Here is a 23,980-nt window from a genome sequence, read left to right on the forward strand (position 1 = left end):
CCTACAAAAGCCTGGAGGGGTACAAATGGATGCAATATCATTTTAATAATCAACCATAGCTGTCCTTGTAGGTAGCCAGCAGCATAACTATATCACTGTGAGTACAGTACATTCATAAATGTAAAGAAAAAAAAAATCTTTTTTTTTAAGAGGAATTTGTAATATTTGGAGTCATAAGAGGAGCCTCCTGTTCCCCTACTTTTTCTTTTTCTTTGTATGTTTTTTCCCCCAATATATTTATTTTATTTTATATTTAATTTAATTTTATATCTTAAATTTATGTTGTGTGATATGAAAATTGAGCGTAATCCTCTGATCTAGAGAAAGTTATATATAGATCAGTGGCTTGATGTAAATTCCTCAGTTATGAATGCCATTAAAGCATTTTAATTAAAAACAAACAAACAAAACAAGTTTATGCTAATATTCAAATCACATACACGTAAGGGGCGAAAATTAAAGTTAAAAAAAAGAAGAAAAAAAAGACAATATTCTTATGGCCAACAGCATAGAAGTAAAGAGCTCGTGAAGTGGGCGGGAAATTGCTTCAGTATTGATTCACGCTGAGCGGCAACAGGTATGAAAAATATGAGATGTCTAGACTTAATTCATTAATAATTCGTTTATAAACGAATAGAGCTAATTTTCAGGATACTGAAATCGTGAAACTGCTGAACACGAAAAAAAACTGACAGCTGGTGTATTTATTTGGCTAGCTTTACACAAGACGACGTCCCAAAAACTAGTGAGCTCCCTACCTAGACAGCATTCTTTGGTGTCATAAGCGTATTCTGAACACACAACACGTTTGGTGTCCATCTAGACAGCATTTTGGAGCATCATTCTAACTATTGAGGCTGTCAGGGTCGGTAACGTTAGCTAGCTGTGTTTTGAGACAGAGCCTCGTAATCAAACTCGACAGCCTGAGCTCAAGTGCAACACATATTAACAAAAAGCCAATTCTTATGTTACTGTGTAAATGAATGACTACAGTGGTGTTAATAAACGCTAATAAGTTCATTAAGTTAACGTTAGCTCTCATGGCGACTTATATTTCCTCAGACACGACACACATCACGATGTTTTATGCCCAAATCTTCACCTCTAAACGAAGCACATTAGCCAAGATATGGCTCGCAGCCCACTGGGAGAAGAAAATAACCAAAGCACACGTGTTTGAATGTGACCTAGAGACCACCATAAAGGAGATCTTATCACCCCAGGTAAGGTTCACCTGGTTAATCCATATATTAACACTAAACCAAGTAATTTAATGAAACTAAACTAATCCTTGTCTCTTCCTGTGTGTGGGATTCATCTCCATGACTCCAGATGAGAGTTGGTCTGCGGACTTCAGGTCACCTTCTTTTAGGAGTTGTCCGGATATACTCGAAGAAGACCAGATACCTTCTTGCAGACTGCAGTGATGCCCTGGTCAAAATTAAAGTGGCATTCAGGCCAGGTGAATACAGCCATCTGTGATGTTAAATCTGTCTCAGAATGAGGGAACGCTGCATGACAACAATATTTCATTTTTATTCACAGGACAGACTGATTTGCCTGAGGATGCGATGGAGGCCACATTAAAAACTATCACTCTACCAGAGGACTTCACTGACTTTGATTCCCAGCTGCCTGATCTCAAGTATCATGTTTATTAACAGCTCACAGCTCATCATATAGACTTTTAGGTGATGTAGTGTTTTTATGACTTTAATGGGCGTGTTATGTCTCACCCAGAACCATTGATGTGGTCGATCACTTCTCTTTGAACCAGTGCCGCACTGAAGATATTACTCTCAAAGAGAACTTCGAGAACCACTTTCTCACCATGGAGAGAATCGGTAACACCTCTGAATGATCATTAAACCAAGGTTTACGTGAACTTTGCAAAACTATAGATGTTGTATTTCCCGTTGAAAGGTGAGGAGATCCAGTCTTATCAAGGACTGTTTGATCAGAGTTTCAGTGTCCATGGCGACTGCTTTGGTGATGAAGAAATGGCTGTCGACCTCATTGGTACAGTATAAACTTTCATGAGTTAATCTATGAGTGCTTTTACACTCAAAATTTGCACATAATGAAATTCGTAGTATATCTAAGTCAAATTTTCTAATGCAGCATGTTATTCAAATAAAACAAGCTTTTTTTTTGTAATGCAAAAATTCTTAATTATAATTAGAATTGCTCAATAAAATACATTATGTATAAAGATTAAAATATTGATTAATGTCAAAGAACTGTTTAGTCATTGTTTTAAGATACCGTTATAGGTCTTGCTGATTACAAAGAGTTAAAGGGAGTAAAATGATGGCACAATTTTCATTTTTAGGTGAATTATACCTTTACAGTTATAGTCAAGCATTAACACTAGAGGTTAGTGCAATAATAGCAAATAATGAAATGTTTAAAAAAGAAGTGGGATACATTAAAATGCCCTTATTTCAGAATCAAATTAGATTTAATGTTGAAGGTGTATAATTCTTTTTTGCCACAAAATGACTATTTTTAAATATGTTTATCAAACACTTTCCCGTGGCTCAATGTGCACATTAAAGTGGGGTATGATAGTATAATGTAGTGCATATGAAGCCCTTTGCTTTTTGTGCATTTGTATAGAATCATTGTATCTAAATTTGTACAAACACATTTGCCTAATTTTTGTCTTTTTTAAATCACTACAATTATGGAACCATATCACTTGAACCCACTTATTTCTCTTTATTTGTGGTGTGTCAAGATTTTATAGCCAATACGACTGATGATGCTGTGGTGCCTGATATCTTTGATGAAACTCCTAATGAATTACCAGCTACACCTCCTCCAACTGCTGTCAATGCAGGTAATAATGGTACATTTATATATATATATATTTGCATTAGATTATATTTTAGCCTTTGAAACAGATGAACAAGCAACTATGTTGTTGTTAATGGTTTATTCATCCTCATATATTTCATTGTTGTTAAAAACTTTGGTCACATGAAATTACACACAATCAATAAGAAGGAGAAGGCAAGAATGTACACAATAATTTGTTTTGTTATCTAAAACGCTTTATGGCTTATAAGGTCTTATAAAGAGATTGTAAAAATTAGACATTTTTAATTTGCATACCTAAAAGTTATTTTTTTTCTTTCTTTCTGTCATGCAGATTTAGTCTTTAGAAAAGACCAAGTTTTTGAAAAGGATAGTGATATGATGATATTTCAAGGTTAAAAGCTTACATGCAGAAGCTTTAATACAACATAAAAATGCGTTTAGATATGTATTTTAGTAAACCACTTAGGACATTTAGTATGGGCTTTACATGTTTACTATATGACCTTTACTTTGTAAAATGATAAATGGTTAATTTCTAATTGGTTATATGGGTGTACAGTAACAATTTTAATATTAACACTTTTTTTGATCTGTAATTAAGAATTGTCCCTTGCTTGCAATGTTAACATTTACCACTGTGCCATTTTCTCAAAGAGCCGGAGTCTGTGAAACCAGAACTTTCCTGTTTAAAGGGTAGGAGCAGTCCAGCCCCGACCGAGACCACTTTCTTAGTAAATGCAGAGGAAGGTTTCACTCTTGCACCGGTTGTTACCACACGTGAGTTTTAGCTCCTCTGGAGACTTGAGCAGCAGTTTTGACTTTTGCCTCAAATTGTTGTACATTGTTTACTGTTGAACTGCTAAACAGACAGTTCACCAAAAATGAAAATTCTGATCATTTACTCACCCTCAAATCATGTCAAACCTTCATGAGTCTTACTTTCTTCTTACAAACATGAAAAGAAAATACTTTGAGAAATGTTTTTTTTGTCCATACAATGCCAAAGGTAACTGAACTGTTGGTTATCTACGGAAGCGTATTGCATTCACTTGAGGAAATAAAAATCTACTCTGTTTTTCTGAATTAACGAGTTAATTATCTAAAGTCATTAATTCAGAAAAACAGAGCAAAAACTTATTTTTTTTATGAAAAATGATCTCGTAATTCTGAGATAATTAAGTCATTAATTCAGAAAAACGGAGCAAAAACTTTTTTTAATGAAAAATTATCTCGTAATTCTGAGATAATTAACTCGTTAATTCAGAAAAACAGAGTAGATTTTTTTTTCCTCAAGTGAATGCAATACGCTTCCGTAGGTTATCAACATTCTTCAGAATATCTTTTTTTATGTTCTCCAGAAGAAAGAAAGTTTTGTACAGATTTGGAGCGACATGAGGGTGAGTAAATGGTGACAGAAATGTCATTTTTGGGTGAATGTTGGGGTTTAACTGCTCACCACTTGAGGGTGCTGTTGACAATCAGGAATAAAATATCCATGTACATTTTCTAGGGCTAATCATGGTAATGAATCAGTTGCTGCAGTATGTGCACTGTGCACGCTATGTAGATATTCTGTGTTTAGGAATACCATAATGGCCTACTAGATTTGACAAAAGGTGTAATGTGCAACCAGAGCATATTTATTGAAGAATAGTACAGCACATACAGTGTCATACAAAGTAATATCAACCATAGTTTTTCTTTACTTTTTTTTAGCTGACAAATATTAAGACATTTTTGCATAATACTGGATCACAAATACAACATTTGCTTTTTTATATTTTGAGATGGCAACTGGACACCACTCACTGAATTAAACATGTAATTCACTGAGTTTTGCATTGTATAGTACATACTTCTCAGAGAGCAATATTCTAGTATTACATTCTGAATCTAGACGTGGTCACAAATTTGCTAACACATCAGACCAGGGCCTAAAACTAACATTTTGCCACAAACTGCCAGCGGGTGGTGACTTGAGAAATTTTAGAAAATTTACCAGCCATAAACATCTTTACCAGCAATGAAACTGTATGTGCATCATCTAATTAAAAAGATCATAACAAATTGGGGAAACATATCTAACTGCAATTATTATTATTATTAAAGTATTTAATATTCATAGATGCAAACTCCTCACCTTCCAGTGAAAACTCATCTTTTTGAGATCAAAATAGGTCACCTACAAGATTTGTGTAGATCCGATGAGAAAGTGTTTTTTGGTGGTGTCTTTTTACAGTACCATTAGTGCCAATTCAGTTCTGTACCTGCTTGTAGTCAACCGATTTTAAACATTCCTGTGTGTTTTTGCTGCTCGCTCTGGTTTTGAATTACAAAATCCTCTCTGAACTAATTTTGGTTTACAGAGTTCTACACGCTCGCAGTCAGATCTACCTAACATAATGAGAGAAAAAGCACAAACACAGTGTAAATAAGAGATTGATTGTGTAGTTGGTCATTGATCGTATCAGGAGTTTTCAAGTGAGTAAGCTCGGTTGCGCTGTAAGAGGAGCCCTTTGCTCGGTTTCTCTACATAATCCATTGACAATTTGAAGAAAAGCTTCCTTTTTGTTTGTCTAAAGAGGACCAAACATCCACATATATTGTTTTAGGAGTGACAAATGCGAGTGTAAAAAATTATGCGAGTAAATCCACAAAATTGTTCTGTCAGTCATTGTTATGATTGACAGTGATAACTGTAGCACTGGGTGGAAAGAGCTATCTGGCAAACCGATGTCAAAAATAGACTTGTGCATAAAGTGATGCAGAGTAAATTCAGAGTAACAAAACTACAATAGCAAAAAGTCTGTGTTGGCTGAATGTATTTAGCAGCTTCTACAGTTAAAGATAAAACTAAAAACATTCTTTTTGATGTGTCCTTTTTAAGGCAATGTTTAAAAATTTGGTTTTTAAATTAAATCAACTGAGCTAATGAGTGATCCTCTGCTGCCATATACTGGATATAATTGTAATTTCATGTGATTGTCATATCAAAAGCCTTTGTTTTCCACAAGGATTTTTGGCACATTTTTTCATGTCATCGTCATCAATGAAAAGTGAATTTTTAAGGTGAATTTTACTGCACAACAGTAAAGTAAAAAATAATAAGGCTTAAAAATATATTTTTTAAGCCTTATTAATAAGTTTGTATATTAATAATTTTAATTTCCATAATAATAATCATTCGTATTGTTGTTGTTTTTTTCTTTGCCTTCAAATGTTAAACCATAGAGATTTATTTTGGCGGAAAACAGCAGGGAAACCTCTCTTTGGAAATGCTTCTCTTCGGTTGACAACAGATTCTTAGTGCCTTAGACTCACAACACTTTCAGTGGAGTTTGTGTGGAGCAGCATTTACCAAGTCCAACACACTGAAAACATAGTTTCATGACTTCATAATCACACTAAACCGTATCGTGTTCCTAGACATTGTTATAATTAATATAAAAAGTTATGGCCGACTGGCAGTTAACACTGGTTCATACTGTGCACTCATCAATGCTGATTTTTACTCACATTTGGCGCTTAGACTCTGCATCAGACTAATGGAAAGTTCAAACATGTGCTCAGCATCTTCAACAAGGAAAAGAGGCTCGAGGAAGCGGAAGCTGGTGATTGACCGGTCAAAGGAACTAACAAACGATGACATCAGGAATCAACTGGCTGACTGCTTCGAACTTGTAACCCCATTGGAGATAGCCCCGCCCACTCGGCAGCTCATGGAGTGGAGGGAGAATGGAGGAGTGAAGCAGCTCTTCTCCAGATTTTGCCTTACACTCTTACACCCTGAATTAAAGCAGGTATCGCACACCCTCTGCTGAAATAGCATCAGTGCACGGCTATCATTACACTGTCAGTGTAGCATTAAACAGTGCATCATGGGATATGTTCCTTTCCCTCTATTCCTCTAGCTGTTCCCTTGTCACACATCACCTAGGAGACCAGGCTTGGAGGGAGGAGCGAGACAGCAGACTGACCCAGAGGAGATGAGAGAGCAGCCTAGAGAGGGTAACGAATCACAGTGCATCAGACAAAAGCCGAGTTGATGAAAATCTGGCCCTGTTTCCAACTGGTATGAAGATGCATTTTCTGTGACGCGACAAGTGAACAGCAGAGATGGATTCATACCTGGTCCTAACATGCATTTTAAATGTCTCCGTATTCGCATTTTGTCTAGATTCTCATATTACTGAAATCTCAGTAATTAATCTTTTCTGAATTGGCTGTTTGTACGCATTTGACCACATGAGCATCTACGCTTCAAAAGCAATCCAGTTGAATGCACCTTCAAAAAAGTGGACAAACTCAAAAACCTTGACACCCATATTTGATGTATTCTACTTGTGATTGGATTGACGAAAACGCATGTTAAAGGGGTCATGAACTGCCACCGTTTTTTATTTTGTACTGTTCTCTGAGGTCCACTTATAATGTTATCAAGATTTTTCCATCAAAAACATAATAATTTAGAAGTAATATTTTCTGTCCTGTTTTTGACCCCCTCATCTGAAAGCTCTTGTTTGAATGGGTGTGGAGGATTGTAGACTCAAAAGTAAACGCCCACTGCTATAATTGGCTTGTGTATGTTTGACAGTCTACATCCTTCATAGATGGACGCTGCTGTGATTTAGGTTCCCTCCAGTACATACGAAACGATAATACACAATAATAGTGCCCACGTAATAAAAACAATTACTCAGACTTGTGTGTTGCGACATGACTGTAGGATCCAATATAGTCGGCACAGCATCGTCGTTTAGTTTCAATCTTTCTGAAAATCCTGTGTCGAATCGTGCCTTGTTTTTAAATTAATCCGTGGTCAAATGAAGTGAACAAAAGACCAAGTTCTCAATGATGCGGTCTGGATGTTCATTAAAAATAAAGTTCATCCACTCTTTCCTAATGCTGGGATCAGAAGGAAGGCTACGCAAACAGTTTTTTTTCCACAACTTGGCACTGCACCTTGTTATCTTCAGAGCCATCTTTATCATTTGGTTTCTGCATAGACCTGTGCATTCGCCTCTCTCCACTACATGTGTGAATCGGTGGGCATTGATTTTCTTCTGTGGAGGAAGTTCTTATATACACTATTACAACATACTTTCCAAAGCCTGTCGTTTTGGCAGACTGCCTGCAATATAAGCTGTTTTTAGACTAGCGAGAAAGTTTTGAGTTCTGAAACTTAAAGGATGTTTTTATATTACAATGCCCTCTTATATGTCAAAAGATCAAGGGAATTTTGGTTTCTCAGTTCATGACCCCTTTAAAACCAGGTGTAAACAGAGCCTTTGAGATTATTTACTCCCACTCAAGTCATTCCTAACCTGTACAACTTTCTTTCTTCTGAGGAACATAGGTTCGAGAGGAGCCTAATCATTCAGTCCTGCCAATCATTATGAGTGTATATATAAGCAGAAGTCATTGCGCTGTCCTAGCGACAATTCTTCCGGCGTCCCTCCACCTCCACATCTCCTCCTCTAGTTGTGTTATTCTCCCTCTATGTAGTACCGCAATGGGGGATTGAACTCAGAGCTCAAGCCGAGCTTCGGGTTCGAGCCTCCGTCGAGGACAGCAAGCCAAGTTCCTTTACCATTAACTATGGTATGCTAACTGAATGGGCAGGCGAACTTGTGAAAGAAGATAATTTGAAGAATGTTGATAATTGAACAGTTTTTGTGACCATTGACTGCATTGTATGGACAAAAACATTTCTCAAAAATACCTTTTTAGTGTTCTGCAGAAAAAAAAGGTTTGAACAGGTTTGAAATCAACATGAAAGTGAGTAAACATCTGCCATTACATTCTGCATCATAGTAGCAGAATGTATCTTGTGTTGTTGTTTTTTCTCGATACAGTGAAATTAATTTCAATATAGCAATTTAATATTTTAAGCCTTCTGAAGTCAAATGATGGCACATTTCACCGAATAGTTTTTTTCTACTTGCCTTTCGGAGCTCTCAAATCTTTTTTTGTGTTTTGAATACACTAGGAGAGCAACATTTTCTGTGAATAAAGACTTAAATTTCAGTCTGTCCTTTCTGCAAAATGTGTGTCTCTGTGTGAACCTGTAGAGGTCTGGGAAAACTCAGCTCAGCCGGTTCTGGATGACTGGAGTTTGCTGCAAGACTCTGTTGGTCCAGATCAAGCATCAGGTGGAGACACTACTGTAGAAGCTTCTGTAACTCATCCAGCACCTCCACCTCCCTGGAACACCACTAGTGTAAGAACTGCATATGCACTTCCGCCCTGTGTACTGGCTATACATGTTACTGGTCTTATTGTGAGTGGTTCACTGGTCTAGGTTTGTAATATTTCATCAGAATGTAATAACTAATCTTTTCACCCCCATCTCACCCTCTCTCGTTCAAAGGAGGAGAGCAGATTGGAGGTGTCGTATCCAGAGCCTCTCTCTGAGATCTCCATGCATGTTAACCCATCTGGAGATATGAGGGAAACCCCATTGACTCACACACAGGTAGTGCTAAACACTTAACCTCACATAAATACTGATTAAATAAACAATGCCGACTTGATGACAATTTACTGTCAACTAGTGACATCATTGTCAGTGCCTTTTAAATTGAGGTAGTAATCAATCCAATTTGTTATATTTGTTGAATTCAATTTAAACTCGATTTACATTGAATATTCCAATAACTCCTTTTAAGAAATTTATTAACAAAATTACCTGAAAACAAAAATGTTACAAGGTCATAATTTTTGGCTGCAGTCTTGCATTCCATAAATGGTCATTGCAGAATATTACATCGCCAGCGATATTATTGGAGTTTCGTTTTCAGAGTAATGTTTAAATATTATATGACACTTTTTTTTTCACACTTATAAAATTCATAACTTTATAAAGAAATAAGTAACTTGTGGCTTTTACTAACTTTTTATTTATTGAAATCCTACATCAAATATGTTCTTGCACTAATGTTTAAATGTTTGAGGTCAGTAAGATTTTGTTTTTTTAATAAGTTGCTACTTTTATTCAGCAGTATATTTATTAAAAGTGACAGTATAGACTTTAAAAATATTTACAAACCAAATCATTCTTTCAAATAAATTGTTCTTTTGATTTTTGTTAATCAAAGAATACTGAAAAAATATTTCCACAAAAATATGAAGCAGCACAACTGTTTTCATCACTGATAATAATAAAGATATGTTTCTTGAGTAGCAAATCACATTATTAGAATGATTTCTGAAGGGAATTCAGCTTTGCATCACAGGAATAAATTTTTACAATATATTCACATAGAAAACGGTTATTTTAATTGCAATAATATTTCACAATATAACTGTTTTCACTGAATTTTTGATCAAGTAAATGCTGCCTTGGTGAGCAGAAGAGACTGATGTGTGTGTAACATTTGACCTCTTCCCTTTGTCTGCAGTCTGCTCTGAACAGCCAGGATGTAGAGGATAAGAGAATGACCAGTCGGGCACACGACCTCCTCCAGGCCCTCAAAGTAAGAAATAATCAAACGCCAAATCCACAGACAGAGTTGATGCTTATCAGGCCTGGTGTGTGGAGCAGTTGTAGATGAGGAATTAGGTGTGAAGAAATAAGAGAGTGGGAAATTAAATATATGGGTGGTGATGAGAGCTGCAGGCTTAAGAGCATAAACTCAGTCTCATTCATTTGACACTCCGCTCACAGTGACAATAGCAGGCCGTGTTAAAGCACTGTGATATGTGCTACCTTATCTCATGACGAAAACGCACCTGTGCATAGGAACTTTTTCGCAAGACAAGAAATAACGTTCAGTTTCCAACAGAAATTAACACTAGAGGCGGTAACACAGCGAGCGTGATCGTTTTGGTGCACAGTTATGATTACAGCTCCATATGTTTCGCTTTCCGGACTTAACTAGTTTTCTCGGTAGCTCAGCCGGCTATATTATATAGATCAATGTATCGAATATTCTGTATTGGATTTATATGAAATGTAATCTGTGTAGAATTGTGTCGTTTGTATGGCTTTGAGATCTTGGAGAAATGACGGTTGTTGTGTATTTATTGTCTGAAAGTGTTAGTTCCAGTCAGTTCCAGTTGACTTTGTAACTTGTGGGTTTTGGGTGCACCAGTCTGCCTGGACAGTTTATTTACAGTTATTTACAAGATACCGGGTCGCAACTGAACTGCTGTGGAAGAGCTAATCACTGGATTTGCAGTAGTTCAGTTTTTAGGATACATATCGCCAAAAAGTAGATGTCTACAAACACAATTGTATATTTTGCTTTATTTTCTGATTGATGTCTTTTATGTTTTGTTGTCTAAAACCAAAGCAAACTGTGATTGGTCACTTCTCATGTCAGCCAGACAGATTGAAGTGGGTGGTTCAAAAACAGCCAAATAATGTTATTCAGTCATTATTTCTCAATTTTTAAACTTGGATATCTCTAGTGTTTTGAATAACAATGTTTAAATTTCAGTATAAAGAGTCAAGAAACTTGATTTAAAGGTGCATCTCAATAAATTAGAATGTCGTGGAAAAGTTCATTTATTTCGGTAATTCAACTCAAATTGTGAAACTCGTGTATTAAATAAATGCAATGCACACAGACTGAAGTAGTTTAAGTCTTTGGTTCTTTTAATTGTGATGATTTAGGCTCGCATTTAACAAAAACCCACCAATTACCTCAACTAATTAGAATACTTCATAAGCCCAATAAAAAAAAAAACATTTTTAGTGAATCCCTTCTGGAAAGTATGTTCATTTACTGTATATGTACTCAATACTTGGTAGGGGCTCCTTTTGCTTTAATTACTGCATCAATGCGGCGTGGCATGGAGGTGATCAGTTTGTGGCACTGCTCAGGTGGTATGGAAGCCCAGGTTGCTTTGATAGCGGCCTTCAGGTCATCTGCATTGTTGGGTCTGGTGTCTCTCATCTTCCTCTTGACTATATAAATTCTCTATGGGGTTCAGGTCAGGCGAGTTTGCTGGCCAATCAAGCTCAGTAACACCATGGTCATTGAATCAGCTTTTGGTACCTTTGGCAGTGTGGGCAGGTGCCAAGTCCTGCTGGAAAATGAAATCAGCATCTCCATAAAGCTTGTCAGCAGAAGGAAGCATGAAGTGCTCTAAAATTTCCTGGTAGATGGCTGCATTGACTGTGGACTTCAGAAAACACAGTGGACCAACACCAGCAGATGACATGGCAGCCCAAATCATCACTGACTGTGGAAACTTTACACTGGACTTCAAGCAACATGGATTCTGTGCCTCTCCACTCTTCCTCCAGACTCTGGGACCTTGATTTCCAAATGAAATGCAACATTTACTTTTATCTGAAAAGAGGACTTTGGACCACTGAGCAACAGTCCAGTTCTTTTTCTCCACAGCCCAGGTAAGATGCTTCTGACGTTGTCTCTGGTTCAGAAGTGGCTTTTCCTGAAGACGTCTGAGCGTGGTGACTCTTGATGCACTGACTCCAGCTTCAGTCCACTCCTTGTGAAGCTCTCCCAAGTGTTTGAATCAGCTTTGCTTGACATTATTCTCAAGCTTGCAGTCATCCCTGTTGCTTGTGCACCTTTTCCAACCCAAATTCTTCCTTCCAGTCAACTTTGCATTTAATATGCTTTGATACAGCACTCTGTAAACAGCCACACCTTTCAGTAATGACCTTCTGTGACTTACCCTCTTTGTGGAGGGCGTCAATGTTCGTCTTCTGGATCATTGCCAAGTCAGCAGTCTTCTCCATTATTGTGGTTTCAAAGAACAAGAGATACCTGGAATTTATAGAGATGGTCATTTATTGAAACTCAAATGTAAATATTCTAATATTTTGAGAGACTGATTTTTCACGACATTCTAATTTATTGAGATGCACCAGTATGTTTTAGACTTGTTTTATTGACACCTTTTGTTTTTATCTAACTTGCACTAACTTCTTGTTTCTTTTCAGAGACAAGACTCTTCCCCCAATGCCGTGTACAGTCTTCACGCTTTATGTGAGAGCAGCAGTCGTTCATACGTGGCAGCCATATTCTTCTGCCTGCTGGTCTTGAGGAAACAACAAATCCTCAATCTACACCAGAGCACCCCATACAGTGACATAATTGCCACACCTGGGCCTCTCTTTTCTTCCTTTTAGAACAGGCAGCCTTGAAGCACTGGAGGGAAAACCTTTAGAGACGTTATAGCTCATTAAAAGGCTCTGCTGTTTCGTATATGTTCTTGGTTGGGAGCAAACTTGATGGATTTCTGTACAAATTTAGACAAAGTGTTATAAATTCCTATGGAGACCTGCTAAAAATGTGTCTAAGCTATGAAATATGTCTGTATAATGTTATACTGTTTCTAAAAAAAACAAACAAATATATATGTAGTTCTCTGATCTGTATGAGCTGGGCTATGGGTGAAAAGTACCGTAGAGCAGTTCACAACAGTGAATGGTCTGCATGTCAAATGATCATTATTTTTATGAACTAAATTAACTAAATCCTTGTTCATTGCTTGAGAAGTGAGTTGGCATGGATTGAAACTCAATCCTGAATGGTATTTGTCTTTTCGTCCTACAGTTTAATCTAATAATTGTTATGTTCTACAAACAGTTCTGCTCTTCGTTGATTATGATGATCTGTGTTCTTTTTACCAAATTCTTAAGACCATTAAATGTACAAATCAAATAAATAAATATTGCAAAACTTAAAGTTCTTCCAAACTTACTTTCATAAGCTCTAAAGGAAAAGTTTAGCAGGATGCCCTGGGTGCTCTTGTAAATGTGTGAATAGGAACTGATGCTATATTGAGCTCTGACAAAATTAACATAAGAATAATTTTCATATTGTTTGTTGTATTTCAAGATGAACATTTACTGGACTGAAGCCATTTTGGTTTACTTGATTGCTCATACAGTTTTTTTTCATGGTCTTGTTAAAATACGAATATCTAGCATGATAAAACAGGCTAAGGAATGTTTATTTGTTCATTTTTCAATTATCATTAAATTGCATTATATATTTAGCCCGCACAATAAAAACTACAGGACTTTGATCATAAAACTAAGTGTTTAAATATAATTTGCTTAGACATATTATTGGGAGATATAGAATGAAAGCTGATATTTATGTGTTTTAAGTAGTCTGTTATAAATAATGATTTACATTACAATCAGAATTTAATCTTACTTTTTGGCCATATGTGACCCTGGAGCACAAAACCAGTCTTAAGTCGCTGGGGTATATTTGTAGTAATAGCCAACAATATACTGTATGAGTCAAAATGATTGATTTTTATTTTATGCCAAAAATCATAAGGATATTAAGTAAAGATCATGTTCCATGAAGATATTTTGTATGTTTCCTATTGTAAATGTATCAAAACTTCATTTTTGATCAGTAATATGCATTGCTAGTGCCCCTATTATGCCATTTTTACGGTTGCTAATATTGTTTTATGAGTCTCCTAAAACAGGTTTACATGCATCCAAGGTCAAAAAACACTTTAGTTTTTTTTAAAAATAGCTTTAATTTTACCTAATTTCTAAATGATTCCTAAAGACTCGTGCGAAGCAGTTCAAAGAATCAGTCTCTCTAAGCCCCTCCTTTCCGTGAGCCATCGCTGCTGTGATTGGTCAGATGGCGCAGTCCGCTGTGATTGGTCTACCGCGTAAAGCGCGAATGACAGCCCATGGGCGGACATTATCCAAATGTTTGCACCCTCAGATTCCAGATTTTCAAAGAGTTGTGTCTCAGACAGATATTGTCCTATCCTAACAAACCATACATCAATTATTTATTCAGCTTTCAGGTGATGTATAAACCTCACTTATGACTGGTTTTGTGGTCCAGGAAATGGTGTCAGTTCCAGTAAGTTTCATGCTTAAAAAGGACATGTAGCACCAGTGTAACAGGGTGAACTAGAGTTTAAGGGACATAAACTTAATGGTTTTAGACATGAAAAAAATGTGTATCACAATAATTTGTCATTTATGTAAATAAGTAAATGTATATATTAAATAATTCTCAAAATTGGTCATGTAGAAATATGTAACCTTTACAAAGTGAAGTTGAGAAAACACACACACATACACACATATGTTGGTATTGGTGGTTTAAAGGCGTAATGGTTTTTATGCTGTACAAACTGTATTTTCAAACTAGCTACACCTAAACCTATACACCTTACAGAAAACTGTGCATTTTAAGATTTTCAAAGCATATGCTCATATACTGTACATACATTGTTTTCTTTTGTGGATTCTGACATCTCAAAGTATTCGGTGGGCTCTTGTTCAATGAACATTGATAGCCTACTTGCTCCAGTAAAATCAGTGGTTCAAGCAATTGCCACAGACTCCCATTAATGACCGGCAATGGGTCAAATATAATCATGAAAAGTCTGATTGCATTTTAGAGGACGCTGTCTTAAAGCAGTCGCCACTAAAGAGATTCAGTAATCTGTGCTCATAATTTGTAAACAGTACAAAATCCCCTTGACGTTTTTGAAACTAAATAAAGTCTGAAACTGTTTGCCTCTCTATCTCAAAATTATTTTAAATTGTATTATTTTATTTTATGTTTTTTTTGTACTTCTATTGATTCCTGCACCTTGTGTTGTTGTTTCTTCTTCTTCTCAAATTTTTTTTTAATTTTGTACCTCTTTTACCTAGGCCTATATAGATATAATTGTCATCTATAGCTTTGAGTACTGATGACTGTAATTATTCCTATTCATACAGGTGTCAGATAGATGGCTCCAGTTAGTGCCGCTGAGAGCAATGTCATGAACGACTAAATGCAGGCCCTGAGAGAAAGGAAAAACATCTTCAAAAAGAAAGGGAGAGATGAAGACAGAAAAAGGAAAGAAGGAAAAGTATTCATGAGTTCAATGAGCGAGACCAAAGACATAGGTACAAATTATGGAGAGAGCAAAAGAAAAAATCTGGTCTGAATATCTACATTATTACCTAGGAAATGACATGCAATTTCCGCTATTACCATGTCATTTCCTAAGTAGTAATGTAGATATTACTATAGTATTACACTGTAAAAAAAAAAAAAAAGTTGAGCCAACTTAAAATTAAGGCAACCAGTTTCAGCAGATTTTCTCAACTTTATACCAAAAAAGTTGAGAATCTCCTACAAAGATAAGTTGAGAGAACTCAAAAATCTGCTGAAGCTGGTTGCCTTAAAATTTTAAGTTGACTCATTTTTTTTTTTTTTTTTTTTTTTTTCAGTGTACCCTGTTGTTACTGAGCCGTAATATGATGTGGCGCCACAGTTCTTTACATTGTGCTATTCAGTTAAATGTCTATTGATTACTGTATCATAGTAAAATGTACTTGATATATTATGAAGTTATATTTCCATAGAACTGCACAGTAATTGAATAGTGTAACCTTTTAATGACTGTTAAATGGTTATGACAGTAACTTTATCAGTCTAATATTGCATTAACATTAAGATTATAATAATAATTTATAATAGGAATGCTTATCAAAACTTAACACAAAACATAACTTTTTCTGCATCAAAGAAATCCATAAAGTCAGTCCTGTCACACAGGAATTTTTGATATAAAAATGTCCTATTTGAGGAAATATTGATGAATTAATCTGTTTAACTGTGTAGATGTAATATACCCTGCCATGTTTTTGTAAAAATCTGCCATGTAAAGGTAGTTTTTGGTACAACTATATGAGTGCCTGGAGGGTATGTGATTTTTGTGTTTTACAGTTGACGAAACGTTGCTTATATTTCTTATAGGAGTTACAAAACTATGTTAAATACAATCAGGGACATGTGACCAATAAGAAAATGCTATTCGTATCAAATAAATTTATTAGGTAACCATTCTAACACATACAACTTTGTCTGTGGCAAGGCTTGACATGTTAGGGGTGAAATGCATATAAAATATATATTTTATTCAATCATAAAAACATGCTGAGATGGCATGATATGTGTTTCTCATAGTTTAGCATGTCCTATGACTCAACTTTAATAAAATATTTTTCCCCAAGAAGTAGAGGTAGAATGTCCCTTTTAGTGTATATGCCTTATGTCTCTGTCTTATTGTGTACAATTTGCAATTAAAAAGAAAAGAGAAAAAAAAAATACTATTTTGAACATTTGGTCTCTGTCCCTTTAAGAAACGCCGTCGCAGCGTCACGCAAATGCGTCGTTTCTACTCTCATCAGCATCAGCATCAGCAGCCGTCCATCAGCGAAATGACGGCGCGCGCATCACTGGCCCGAGCGCAGGGCACCGCCAGCATCCACGAACAAACTTCACCGGGATCCTGCACAACAGCGTCGACGGAACAGCAGCGGATGTAAGTCACGTTCATCCCGGTTCACTGTCGACTCGCAGCTGTTTCAGAAACTACGACAGGTGCTTAATGTTCATCATCATCATCATCATCATAACGACTTGTGCGTCTCTCAGCATCCTATAGTTTCTATAGACTCGTATTATGTCATTTAGTTTTATGCTGAACAAAGTCACCGACGCACTGTTGCAGACTCAGACAGGCAAATAAGGTTCTGCTGATATCAGATACTGTTACATAAGACAGCTCGTGCCCTTTACTACACAGGGACGACTTACCTGCAACATATGGGGGGTGGTGACGTCATGCTCCTGTAAGTTATGCATCTAAAAAAAATCTCTGATTTCTGTAAACAAAAATGTAGTCTTGTGCTATACTGCAGTACAATCCTGTGAGGCAGAAATTAACCAGAGATGTCCCATATATTTAAAATGTGGGGGCAAAAATTATTATTTAATAATAACAATAATTATATATATATATATATATATATATATGTATATATTTCTTCTAGGCCTGCCTAGCCATGGGCTTAGAGTTTCTGCATATAACATAGTGACCTGTAGCTGTCAGATATTATAAGCGAGTGTTATTGAATATGTTAATGTCAAATGAAAGTAAAATCAGCCCTGGAAACAATGGATGGAACCCCAAAACTTTAATAAAAACGTGTGACAACATAAAAAAAAAAAAAAAAAAAAAATATATATATATATATATATATATAAATTGGACCATTTTGAAAAGGAATTTTAGCTGAATGTTTATTCTGTTATGAACCTGAGTATTATTTGCAGGGTCTTTTGTATTTGATATTAATTTAGTAACATACACAATTGCTTAAAATGAAAATTAATTTAATTTGATTAATTTAACTGAAGTATATGACATAATATTGACGATTATGATCTTTTAATTTCACATAAAACATTTAGTAACACTTTACCCATTAGTTAATGCATTACTAACATTAAAGGGTTACTCCACCCCAAAATGAACATTTTGTCATTAATCACTTACCCCCATGTCGTTCCAAACCCATAAAAGCTTTGTTCGTCCTCGGAACACAATTTAAGATATTTTGGATGAAAACTGGGAGGCTTGTGACTGTCCCATTGACTGCCAAGTAAATACCACTGTCACGGCCCAGAAAAGTATGAAAGACATCGTCAAAATAGTCCATTTGCCTATCAGAGGTTCAATCTGAATTTTATGAAGCGACGAGAATACTTTTTGTACGCAAAGAAAATAAAAATAATGACATTTATTCAACAATTCATCTCCTCTCTGTCTCTGTGTGTCAATGTAGCGCATTTTGAAAAGCATCCGATGGACGCAAAGTGCGTACGCTATTCTCTATCATCAGTAACGCATGGATACGTATTGTACGTTTATTTATGCTGATTTGAACAGAAACAGCGTATCCATGCGTTACTGATGATAGAGAATAGCGTACGCACTTTGCGTCCATCGGATGCTTTTCAAAATGCGCTACGCTGACACACAGAGACAGAGAGAAGACGAATTGTTGAATAAAGCCTCCCGGTTTTCATCCAAAATATCTTAAATTGTGTTCCGAGGACGAAAGAAGCTTTTACGGGTTTGGAACGACATGGGTGTAAGTGATTAATGACAAAATTTTCATTTTGGGGTGGAGTAACCCTTTAACAATGAGCAAGACATTTGTTATTGTATTTATTCATCTTTGTTAACATTAGTTAAAGTACCACTGTTCATTGTTAGTTCATCTTAGCTCAGATCCATTAAGTAATATTAACAGATACAACATTTGATTTTAATAATGCATTAGTAAATGTTGAAAATAACATGAACTAAGATTAATAAATGCGTTAGTAGTATTTTTCAATGTTAGTTCATGTTTACTAATGTAATCAAATGTAAACTTATTGTAAAGTGTTACTAAAAGTTTTATATGGTTAAGAAAAAAAGAAAAGAAAAAAACGTAACATGTTAAAAGGGACATTCTAAAACGCTTAACGTGATATTATTCACTTTATACGATGAATAAGAGCTTGTTCTTTTGACAGCAGAAAGTATTTATCATAAGTAAAATTTGACAGAAGTTTGGCTTCCCTGGTCGATGTTTAAGTACGTTAAGCCACGTTAAGCAGTTTCCTTATAATGGACTTCTATGGGGGAGAAAGAGCTTAACATGAAATTATTCACTTTATCTGTGGCATAACAGCTCATTCTTTTGACAGTAGTTAGTGTCTATTACAAGTAAGGTTTGACAGAAGTTTGGTTTTCCCTGGTCGTTGTTAAGGTACGTTAAGCCACGTTAAGCAGTTTCCTTATAATGGACTTCTATGGGGGAGAAAGCGCTTAACATGAAATTATTCACTTTATCTGTGGAATAACAGCTCGTTCTTTTGACAGTAGTTAGTGTCTATTACAAGTAAGGTCTGACAGAAATTTGGTTTTCCCTGGTCGATGTTAAGGTACGTTAAGCCACGTTAAGCAGTTTCCTTATAATGGACTTCTATGGGGGAGAAAGCGCTTAACATGAAATCATTCACTTTATCTGTGGAATAACAGCTCGTTCTTTTGACAGTAGTTAGTGTCTATTACAAGTAAGGTTTGACAGAAGTTTGGTTTTCCCTGGTCGTTGTTAAGGTACGTTAAGCCACGTTAAGCAGTTTCCTTATAATGGACTTCTATGGGGGAGAAAGCGCTTAACATGAAATCATTCACTTTATCTGTGGCATAACATCTCATTCTTTTGACAGTAGTTAGTGTCTATTACAAGTAAGGTTTGACAGAAGTTTGGTTTTCCCTGGTCGATGTTAAGGTACGTTAAGCCACGTTAAGCAGTTTCCTTATAATGGACTTCTATGGGGGAGAAAGCGCTTAACATGAAATCATTCACTTTATCTGTGGCATAACATCTCATTCTTTTGACAGTAGTTAGTGTCTATTACAAGTAAGGTTTGACAGAAGTTTGGTTTTCCCTGGTCGATGTTAAGGTACGTTAAGCCACGTTAAGCAGTTTCCTTATAATGGACTTCTATGGGGGAGAAAGCGCTTAACATGAAATCATTCACTTTATCTGTGGAATAACAGCTCGTTCTTTTGACAGTAGTTAGTGTCTATTACAAGTAAGGTCTGACAGAAATTTGGTTTTCCCTGGTCGATGTTAAGGTACGTTAAGCCACGTTAAGCAGTTTCCTTATAATGGACTTCTATGGGGGAGAAAGCGCTTAACATGAAATCATTCACTTTATCTGTGGAATAACAGCTCGTTCTTTTGACAGTAGTTAGTGTCTATTACAAGTAAGGTTTGACAGAAGTTTGGTTTTCCCTGGTCGTTGTTAAGGTACGTTAAGCCACGTTAAGCAGTTTCCTTATAATGGACTTCTATGGGGGAGAAAGCGCTTAACATGAAATCATTCACTTTATCTGTGGCATAACATCTCATTCTTTTGACAGTAGTTAGTGTCTATTACAAGTAAGGTTTGACAGAAGTTTGGTTTTCCCTGGTCGATGTTAAGGTACGTTAAGCCACGTTAAGCAGTTTCCTTATAATGGACTTCTATGGGGGAGAAAGCGCTTAACATGAAATCATTCACTTTATCTGTGGCATAACAGCTCGTTCTTTTGACAGTAGTTAGTGTCTATTACAAGTAAGGTTTGACAGAAGTTTGGTTTTCCCTGGTCGATGTTAAGGTACGTTAAGCCACGTTAAGCAGTTTCCTTATAATGGACTTCTATGGGGGAGAAAGCGCTTAACATGAAATCATTCACTTTATCTGTGGAATAACAGCTCGTTCTTTTGACAGTAGTTAGTGTCTATTACAAGTAAGGTCTGACAGAAATTTGGTTTTCCCTGGTCGATGTTAAGGTACGTTAAGCCACGTTAAGCAGTTTCCTTATAATGGACTTTTATGGGGGAGAAAGCGCTTAACATGAAATTATTCACTTTATCTGTGGCATAACATCTCATTCTTTTGACAGTAGTTAGTGTCTATTACAAGTAAGGTTTGACAGAAGTTTGGTTTTCCCTGGTCGATGTTAAGGTACGTTAAGCCACGTTAAGCAGTTTCCTTATAATGGACTTCTATGGGGGAGAAAGCGCTTAACATGAAATCATTCACTTTATCTGTGGAATAACAGCTCGTTCTTTTGACAGTAGTTAGTGTCTATTACAAGTAAGGTTTGACAGAAGTTTGGTTTTCCCTGGTCGACGTTAAGGTACGTTAAGCCACGTTAAGCAGTTTCCTTATAATGGACTTCTATGGGGGAGAAAGCGCTTAACATGAAATTATTCACTTTATCTGTGGAATAACAGCTCGTTCTTTTGACAGTAGTTAGTGTCTATTACAAGTAAGGTTTGACAGAAGTTTGGGCTTCCCTGGTCGATGTTTAAGTACGGTAAGCCACGTTAAGCGTTTTTTCACGTTAAGCGTTTTAGAACGTCCCTGTTAAAAAAGTAAAAATGCTGAAAATGAAATCAAGCAAGCAAATATTGCCCCTTAAATGTTTTTTTTTTTTACACTAAAAATAACGCTAGTAAAAATGTGTCTATTTTACATTTTTCAAATTTAATGTGTATTTACATTGCACCAAATATTATCATTACAACAATTTAAGTTAAAATGCAAATTGAACATGAATTTATATTTGAGATGTTCGAAAGAACATCTGTCTGTATGATCAGCGTCACAAATTTACTTTAGTCATCTAGAAGTAGTGCCGAAATATTTCATATTTCTTTGATTTATTTTCAAAATTCTGAAATGTCCTCTTCATTTCCATGTTCATAACATAAATGGTTCATCCATAGTAACATAAGTGCTGCAATACATTGTTCAGAGAAATACAGAATAGAACAGAGAGGGAGAGAATATCTTGAGAGATTTTTTTTAAGAAAAGTTGCAATGATTTTGACTATTCAGGCCGGCTTTGGTTAGCTTTCCTACTCTCAACGCTTATATAACACAGCAGCTCCCGATATTGTGTGTCTCTGTTCATGTTACTTGTAGCGCAGACATTCTGCGATGTCCTGAACTGAACCCTGTTGTCTGACAGATGCTTTCGGGGGTTAAATATACTGACAGCCAACTCTAATATCATACACACTTTGCTTATTTATTGTGAAAGCAAGTTTTTTTTTTTTTACTGATGACAGTGCAGACTCAAATCAGAACTGGGTCATGCTCGAAAAAGCCTTTTTTATCAACACCTTAAGACGACTGAGGAGATTCTTAGACGGTTAGGATTAAATATGCTGAACACTTTCATTAAATATGCATTATAAACTCGAAAAGTATAAATCCTGCACACGATCCACAAGTTTGCATAATAACAAAAATATTTAAATGCCGTTTCGGTCAATTGACCTTCCTCAGGCTTGCAAAATATGCAAAGTGCAAGCATATTTGAGAACTAGTAATCTAGAGTGCAATAAGTTGTAGTAATAATAATCACCATGCATCCAATTAGAAAAAATATAATAATGCATTAAATATGCATTAAAATAATGTAGCAGCACATGAATCAATAGTTCACACTAGCTTTATCATAGCAGCCAGTGTTACGTCAATCACACCCACACACTCTTGTCACTCATGTCACCATTTCATGCTCTGGAGAGACAATCCATGTTTCTGTGAGTGTGTGAATAGCTCAGTTCAAAGTGTGAAAGAATCCATCAGCTGTGCTGTGTGTGTGTGTGTTTGTCTTTGTCTAGTTCATTTTGTTTATTGTTCTGAATGCTTGGTTTACATTAGCATTTATTTTCTTGTGGCATCCAGAATGAAATGCTCTCTGTTCAGCATCTAATATTCTAATATCGTCTGGCATGTGATTTGGTATTTTAATGGGATGCAAGGTTACAGAGTCTCCAAATAAACACACTTGTGTTTATGGCTATCAAATGGCCAACCAGCAAATTATACTCACTCACCCTTGTGTTATTATAAACTCTCATGACTTTTTTCCATCGAACACAAAAGGATTTTACCGAAATCTTCACGCTGCTCTTTTCCATACAATGAGAGTGAATGGGTACTAATGTGGTCAAGTTCCAAAAGTGATGAAAAGCACCATAAAAGTGATCCATGCACTATACTCCAACTCTTCTGAAGTCATGGCTTTGCTCAGTTTTAGTCACTTCACACAATAAGACTTCAGAATGACTTGGAATGTGGCAGATAAATCGTATGCACCACTTTTAAGATACTTTATTTTTTTATTTATTTTTGTTATTGTCTTTTAAGCTTCTCTGCCCCTGTTCTGTACTTACATTGTTTGAAAAATAAAAGTGTGAATATTCTTCTTTTGGGGCAATGAAAAATACCTAAACAATGCATATTCTTATACATTGACCTGAATATACCTCTTCAATGCTGCACATATTTTTAGTTTATGAATTGCAGTATTTTTAATGAGGGGAACTGTCCTGATATGATAATGAAATAAAACCTACATGAAAACTTAATTCGTCAGTAGTCTGGCGTCATTTTTACAGTGTCTTAGAAAAATATACACTACAATTTAACAGTTTGAGTTGGATCAAGACAGTAAAGACATAAAATGTTACAAAAGATTTCTGTTTAAAATAAATGCTGTTCTTTTGAACTTGCTCTTCATCCAAGAATCTTGAAAAAATAGTTTCTGCAAAAAAATATGAGCTGTATTCAACAAATATAATGATGAGCATGTGATTTCTACAGGACCATGTGGCACTGAAGACTGGAGTAATGATGCTATAAATGCAGCTTTGCATCACAGAAATAAATTACATTTTAAAATATATTAAAATTGTAAACAGTTGTTTTGAAGTGTAATAATATTTCACAATATTACCTTTTTATTGTACTGTATTTTTGATCAGATAAATGTTGAATATATA

At 35.8% G+C, this 23,980-nt stretch overlaps 1 protein-coding gene across 1 annotated transcript; it reads left to right on the forward strand.

Annotated features, from left to right (window-relative positions):
• The first annotated feature begins 508 nt into the window (after nucleotides 1-508).
• Nucleotides 509-13,834, forward strand: LOC306849380 (double-strand-break repair protein rad21-like protein 1). The gene is made up of 14 exons (XM_079384345.1): nucleotides 509-577; nucleotides 1,063-1,223; nucleotides 1,333-1,462; nucleotides 1,546-1,645; nucleotides 1,741-1,844; nucleotides 1,924-2,019; nucleotides 2,741-2,842; nucleotides 3,478-3,600; nucleotides 6,394-6,623; nucleotides 6,735-6,831; nucleotides 8,895-9,043; nucleotides 9,194-9,298; nucleotides 10,224-10,298; nucleotides 12,740-13,834. Exons 2-14 carry the CDS (start codon nucleotides 1,080-1,082, stop codon nucleotides 12,926-12,928), a joined length of 1,644 nt encoding a protein of 547 aa, XP_079240471.1. The 5' UTR covers nucleotides 509-577; nucleotides 1,063-1,079; the 3' UTR covers nucleotides 12,929-13,834.
• Nucleotides 13,835-23,980: the final 10,146 nt, after the last annotated feature.

The sequence above is a fragment of the Barbus barbus genome (genome assembly GCF_936440315.1).
Source record: "Barbus barbus genome assembly, chromosome: 29".
NCBI lineage: Eukaryota > Metazoa > Chordata > Actinopteri > Cypriniformes > Cyprinidae > Barbus > Barbus barbus.

Coding starts and splice junctions, on each gene's coding strand:
- LOC306849380 (XM_079384345.1), top strand. CDS start 1,080: ATGTTTTATGCCCAAATCTTCACCTCTAAACGAAGCACATTAGCCAAG. Junction 1,646..1,740: donor TCCCAGCTGCCTGATCTCAA/GTATCATGTTTA, acceptor TGTCTCACCCAG/AACCATTGATGTGGTCGATC. Junction 1,845..1,923: donor TCTCACCATGGAGAGAATCG/GTAACACCTCTG, acceptor TCCCGTTGAAAG/GTGAGGAGATCCAGTCTTAT.